At 31.5% G+C, this 6537-nt stretch overlaps 1 protein-coding gene across 1 annotated transcript; it reads right to left on the reverse strand.

Moving 5' to 3' along the window:
• Positions 1 to 369: 369 nt before the first annotated feature.
• On the reverse strand, positions 370 to 5221 carry LOC103483679 (VAN3-binding protein-like). Its single transcript, XM_008440401.3, has 7 exons — positions 4718 to 5221; positions 4462 to 4596; positions 3073 to 3502; positions 2594 to 2890; positions 2057 to 2106; positions 1461 to 1518; positions 370 to 756 (listed from the first exon to the last, which is right to left on the reverse strand). Exons 1-7 carry the CDS (start codon positions 4958 to 4960, stop codon positions 548 to 550), a joined length of 1422 nt encoding a protein of 473 aa, XP_008438623.1. The 5' UTR covers positions 4961 to 5221; the 3' UTR covers positions 370 to 547.
• Between the last annotated feature and the right edge of the window lie 1316 nt (positions 5222 to 6537).

Here is a 6537-nt window from a genome sequence, read left to right on the forward strand (position 1 = left end):
CATTAATAAATGTTAACATGAGAATATTACAAAATACTTAGAATAACCTTAGATTGAATTTCATTTATTTTCCATCTAGAATCTCATATATATTAAAATAATTGTGATGGACAAGGATCTAGATTTCACTTCATAAGATAAAAGTAGAGTTGTAGTGATCAACAAACATTGATTGTTAAATTTGATACTTTCAAGAATTTGTTCTTTTTGGGATGTCTTCTTTTTGACTAATAATCTCAATTCCAATCTCAGTCCAAGAAACCAACTCTCCCAATTAAATTCATTTCACATTTCATGAACCCTTAAAGGGAAGAAAAAAATATCATTTAAAAAAAGGAAAGAAAAAAAAAAAAAAAAAAACAACTTATATTTCACAAATGGTCTTCCCCATTAATTAAATTCAAACAAAACAACTTCTTCACATTTTTCTTTTTACTCATCTCTGTCTCAGATATATATATATATGTTTATATATAGATTGTTTACTTGAATCTCTCTTTGTCTTACTTTAAAGGTAAGCAAAAAGAGAGACCCAAGATTGTGTAGTTCAAAACTTACAAAGCCTTTCAGCTGCCATAAGAAGGAGCTTAGAAACTCCTTGTGTCCACATCTCATACTCTCTTTGGTTTCTACACTCGAATTCCACCACCCCTCGCAGCAGCGTTTTCAGCCCGAAGTAACGTCGATCCTCACCCCCCTCCAACAAGTGCCGCCCTGGCCATGCTGGAATATCTTTCACTACATCCACCACAAAATCTACAAAACCATTCAAAAGCAACAACTTTAAATTAAACTTCTTTTAACTTTTGGTTAGTCACATAAGTCATAATGATATAGATTAAAATGGGGCAGCAAAAAAAAAAAAAAAAAAACACGTCTAATTAACATTTATAGTGACTAAGTTTCAAAATGATATGGTTTTAGTTCCAAGTTTTAAGTTTAAAAATGAGAATAAAAAACATTTTTCTCTCTTGAAATTTGAACATCAATATATTTTTCACCATATATCAACTTTAAATTATTTATTTTAACTTTTCATGACTACATTCTTTTATACTAAAATTAAATTTAAAATTTCACTTCAATGATATCTTAAATTAATTAATAGAAGTTTAAAATAAACACTCAAAAATATTGTTTTCTCCATAAACGTGGATAATTATAGATCAAATTGAAACGAAGTTTAGAATCAAACATCATTAATAAAATTAATAAAATTAATAATTTGTAATCTATATATCCAAAATGTATTTAAAAAATGTGTTTTTTTTTTCTTCTCTTTTTCAAAATATATATTGGCAAAATGATTGGTTTGGTATTATTTTCCAACTTTGCTGCGAGTGCTTTAAGCTTTCATTAATCCCCATGAAGGGAAGGGAGAAAAATCAAAGAATAGGTGTTGTTCAAATTAGTAGTCTAAAGATGTTATTAATTAAATAACTAAATAAAATAAAACTTACTCTTTTTCTTTTTGGTTATGGTCCCTGCCACGTGTCTACTCTTCATCTTCACCACAACCTGTTTACAAACAATGCAAAACTTCTTTACTTTGTGATTTCTCGTTTTCATATTATTGTCACTGAATCTAACTTTACTCATACATGACATTTAGTCAATTGAAGTATTCCACTTTTACGTTATATTAGTGGACCCATCTTATTTTTAAAAGTACATTAGTTGTTGCATAAAATCAATGAAGAGAATATTGTACGTTACTATAGAATATCTTCTTTTTTGAAAAAATTCCATCTCTAGGTGCATGAAAGTTGTATCTGATTATTTCGTTTTGATTCAATTATATACTTATATCTTCACCAAAAACCAAAATATTACTTAATTGTTATAATGTTTGAATTGGTTTGCATTGTCCACTTTGGGTATACACCTTGGTGACTTTGCTTTTGGTACCATTCCAATATGGAGATAGTTGTGCTCACTTATATATGTAAAATCATCCTCTTATTTAACCGATGTAGGACTTTGATCGCATTACATATGCCATCAATTTTAGAAGCACTATATCACCACAAATTAATTGAATAGAATGAGCAAATACCTGATTCATTCTATTGATATAGACAGAGACAAGTTTCCAATGAAGATCACCTGCAAATTCAATAGAATAGAATGATCACTAGCTTTTTCCAAAAGATTCGTTCCTTTTTTTAAGTTTAGATTATAAAAAATGTCTCCAAACTACGAAATTGATTTTACTTATACCCTGAATATTTAGAGCTTTCATTCTAACTTTTGAAAATTTGCATTTATTTAAAATTAATGTTCGTAGGTATTTTCCAATAAATTTATAGGAAAAAAATTTGAATATGTTTCTAAAAACAAATCTAAACATCTATACGAAGAAAAAGAAAACATTCATGATGCCTCTATTCTTTATTTAAATCCCACACTCCCAATCCTTTCCTTTTGGTTTCTTAAATTTACTTACAAATAAGTTTTTAGATTTGTTAAAAAAAAGAAAGATCGACGAATTACAAAAATGAAATACGATGATGATGATGATAATGTTAAAAGTTTAGGAGTTTAATTAAATTTATAAGACATATTTTTATAATAAAAAAAGGGAAAGGGTTACCATTGCGGGTACGTTTAAGTAGCTCACACCCATTGGCAAGCAATCCTCTATAGCAAACATTGAAGAAATTATCTCCACGTTGAATTTGAAGGTCTGACTCATATGCAGCACCAACTGGTCCAAGCTCCCCACTAAACTTTTGATTCATGATGATGTTATTAAAATTACCATGGTTGTTATCGTTATTGTAGCCAATACTCGACGAACCTCCAATCCCCTTTTCTATCGGGATAACAGGCGCTGCATTCCACAAATCCTTCATCGCTCGAGACTTCAACGTGGCCGCTCCTCTTAATGCTGAAATTTCAATTCATATATACAACGTTTTAATTTCCTTTCTTCAAAAAAGAAAATAAAAAAGAACCATTTTGATTTTGTATTTTCTTGTAAATACTTTTCAAAAAAAAAAAAAACATATTTAAAAAGGAATTCAAGCTTATAAAAATTTGTTGGGTTCATAAATAAAAAGACAACACAACCTGTGGCGGCGGCGGCGGTGAGGGTCATGATATCGCCGGCGGACCTGACATTGACGGCGGAGCTAATAACGGAAGCAAGGTGATCATGTTCAGCTCCCATAGCCTCAGCGGCCTCCACACATTGAGCGGCAACCAAAGTAGCGGCAGAGGCCATAGCTATATCAGTCTTGGGAACCTCTTCGCCGTCGTTGACACCGGTGGAAGAAACAGAAGCAGAGGCGATGGCGGCGATGGCGGCGGCAACCCCTGCAACCGAAACAGCAGCATGAAGCTGAGCATTCTGAACTCTGTTTTCCTCTTTCCTCCTCTCCTTACGCTCCTTCAACCACCGGCCAACGGTCTTCCCGCCACCGAGAGCTGCAGAAGCGCCGGAGGTGCCATTCACTGTGGCTCTCAAATGGGTACTGAAAGAATAATTGGAGCGGTAAAGCTGCACGGATTGTTGTCGATTCATGATTTTAGAGAAGATTAAGGGAAATGGGTATTATTTGTCTAATTGAACAATAATTGAGATTCAGGATTGCCATTATTGGGTGTGGTAAAGGAAAACTGAATGAAATTGCTTTGAATAATCGTTGCCGGAAAACCCCTGTTTCTCGGACATCCACCGATAAAGATAAAATCCTTAAGAATAGGTCTCATTCACACTTTCCATGGTTAATAATGGTTTTAACCAATTTTGGTATTCAAAAGTCAACTGTTTTTCTCTACACCCACTATTTTAAATTTAGATTTACCCATTTCCTAACCTTCTTTTTTCCTTGTTATTTTTAGTTATAAATATTCTATCTACTAATTATTTTTTCCTTTCAATACTTGAATAATGTAACCAACTAATTATTTCTATTTCCATCTCAAAACTGAAAATATAAATCCAAAATGATTATTACTTAATAGAATCATTGAATTTAGTGATAGAAACGTAAAAAAAAAAAAAAAAAAAAACGAGAATGTGAAAGAGAAGTAGATGGAATTCGAAGTTAATAATTTTATGCTAGTTGAACTATGTTGATTTTGACAAAAATTTTTTGAAAAAATTAATATATTACTAGAAGTTTTACAAAATTTTTAAAATGAATTTAAAATTTTTGGACGTGAAACAATAATTATTAATAATAATAATTATGAAAGAGGAATGTTTAGGTACTAACTCCTAAACTAAACTATGGCCCTCACTCACATTTGTACAATAGTGTAATTAAAATTATTTTTTAAAAAGAGAAGGTGACAACATTTTTAGTGGACTATAATTCATAATTGATATGCATGTAAGTTTGATTTGTTATGAACAGAATCGGTTTGTGATGTATATTGGAAATAGTCCGTTAGATATGCAAAATGTGTAAATTTGTGGTTGGGGAGAGAGTGAGAAAGGAAACAGAACAGAACCTTGGCGTCGAGCTCGGCGATTTCGGAGGGAGAAAACGGAGGGCTATCGCTCAATGAACCACCGCCGCTGTGCCCGGCATTCAGTGGTCCGCTACTATGCGACAACCTACCGGAAGTCCGAGGAGATACGTCTTGCTATGGTACAATACAACAACAACAACAAAAAGAAAAAGAAAAGAAAAAAAACATCAAAATTTTCCCAATTTTCAAAACACAAAATCAAGAACAATTATAAAATTGGGAGATTGATCATTACCGAATGTGACAAAATACGATCCATAACCATTTGGGAAGTTTCAGAAGACGTAAATGAAAATGGATTCATAAACACCAAAAACCCCTCCGCGTCGCTGCCGGAATCTTCTAAAACAATATCACCACCGGCACGAGTGGTGGTCGGAATCTTGGATAAGTGGGACGTGGACGGGGAAACTCTCCAAGATCTGGATAAGAATTCCAAGGAGGAATCAAGAGGGGTGTGAGTGGTCGGCCGGGACATGGCGGCGGCGGCAACGGCGGAGATTGAGATGAAAAAACAAACAAAAAAAGAGAAAAAAAAAAAAGAAATAAAGAAAAAATCAAAGGAAAGAAAAAGAGAGGAAATTAATGAATAGGATTGAGTGTTGGTTAAGGTTTCGGGGAAATTTATGGAGAAATGTTTTTGTTTTGGCAATGTGTGTCTCTACTCTGTCTCTTCTCTACTACTTTTTTTTTTTTTTTTTTTTTTTTTTTTTTTTTTATAATTATTATTTTTTAATCTTTGTGATTTATTTTTTTAATTTCTTGTGCTTTAATCTTAAGCTTCCGGAGGTTAAACTAACAAAAACGATGTAACATATTCTCCTCCATTCCCTTTTTCTTCCTCAATATATGCAAATTGCCCCCTCAACTTTTACCCCATTTCCATTTTCTCTTTAAAAAATATATTTACATTTTATTTTAAGAAAATTCACAAAACAATTCAAAAAAAAAAAAAAAAAACAGTTCACATCACATTTTCTTGCAAACCCATAACACATATGTTGTGAATATGGCAAATATGACGAGTAATTAATGATATCAGACAACTCTAAAAAAGTTTTCTGTTTTTAAATTTGTTACTTTTGCAATTTAGAAAATGTAGTGATATGGGTCTCATTATCATAATTTTTTTATTGCTATTTTGCAAACGCTCCTTAGTTTATCTAAAAAATTGTTCTAAACGACAAAATGGTGAAAGACATTAATAAATATAGCAAAACATTACCGTTTATCAATTATAACTTGTAGATTATTCTACAAGTCTATTGCAACTCAGTGATCTATTGCAGTTTATGGGTGATGTTGATTCATAGGAAAATTGACAATTTTTTTTTTTTTTTACTTCTTTTAATCTATGATTTTGAAGCTTATTAAATTTGTATGTTATAATGACGAATTAGAAAACTTGTCCTCGCGAAAGTGATACTATTGAAAATATACAAAAGTTAGTAACGGTCTAGAAAACACGAGACTATTTGATGTAGTTGGTTAAGATGTGCATCGTCACATGCCAGTTAAAATAGGTTGGTGGAGATAGTTAAAAGATAATAGCTCATGTTTTTCTTTTAATGTTTAAAAATGGAAACTTTCTTTTTTTTCTTTTTTCCCCTTTGGAGATTTCGTTCAAACCAAACAAGATTTTTGTTGCAGATCTACATACTAAGGACGTTTCTTTATGGTTTTGGGAAATTTTGGAAATTTTTTTTTTTTATTTATTATTTAAAATTAGTTTGGGTGTGTTTTTCAACCTTTGCCAAATAAAACAACACTTTATTGCTTTACACCACCATCAATAACAATAACAACTTAGTTTTCACACTTATGATTCAAACATTTTCCATGTTCGTAGATCGAACTACGTACATTTTGGGTATTAATAATTCAAGATAAGTGAATTAGTTACACGTTTATAATCAAAACATTCCACACATTGGTCTATCAAACTAATTTAATTGCTCTAAACATACAATTTCATATAGAAGGATGCTAAAACGATACCCTAAACCCAACTAATAATATTAAATCCTAAACAGTGAAGTCATCATACGTCAAAAA

This window comes from Cucumis melo, chromosome 6 (assembly GCF_025177605.1).
Source record: "Cucumis melo cultivar AY chromosome 6, USDA_Cmelo_AY_1.0, whole genome shotgun sequence".
Lineage (NCBI taxonomy): Eukaryota > Viridiplantae > Streptophyta > Magnoliopsida > Cucurbitales > Cucurbitaceae > Cucumis > Cucumis melo.

What these genes read in the sequence shown, in the direction of transcription:
- LOC103483679 (XM_008440401.3), bottom strand. Translation starts at nt 4,960, where the DNA reads ATGTCCCGGCCGACCACTCACACCCCTCTTGATTCCTCCTTGGAATTC. An exon ending in ATCGTATTTTGTCACATTCG is followed by an intron (nt 4,597 to 4,717) that starts GTAATGATCAAT and finishes ATTGTACCATAG; the next exon opens with CAAGACGTATCTCCTCGGAC. An exon ending in ACTTAAACGTACCCGCAATG is followed by an intron (nt 2,107 to 2,593) that starts GTAACCCTTTCC and finishes TTGAATTTGCAG; the next exon opens with GTGATCTTCATTGGAAACTT.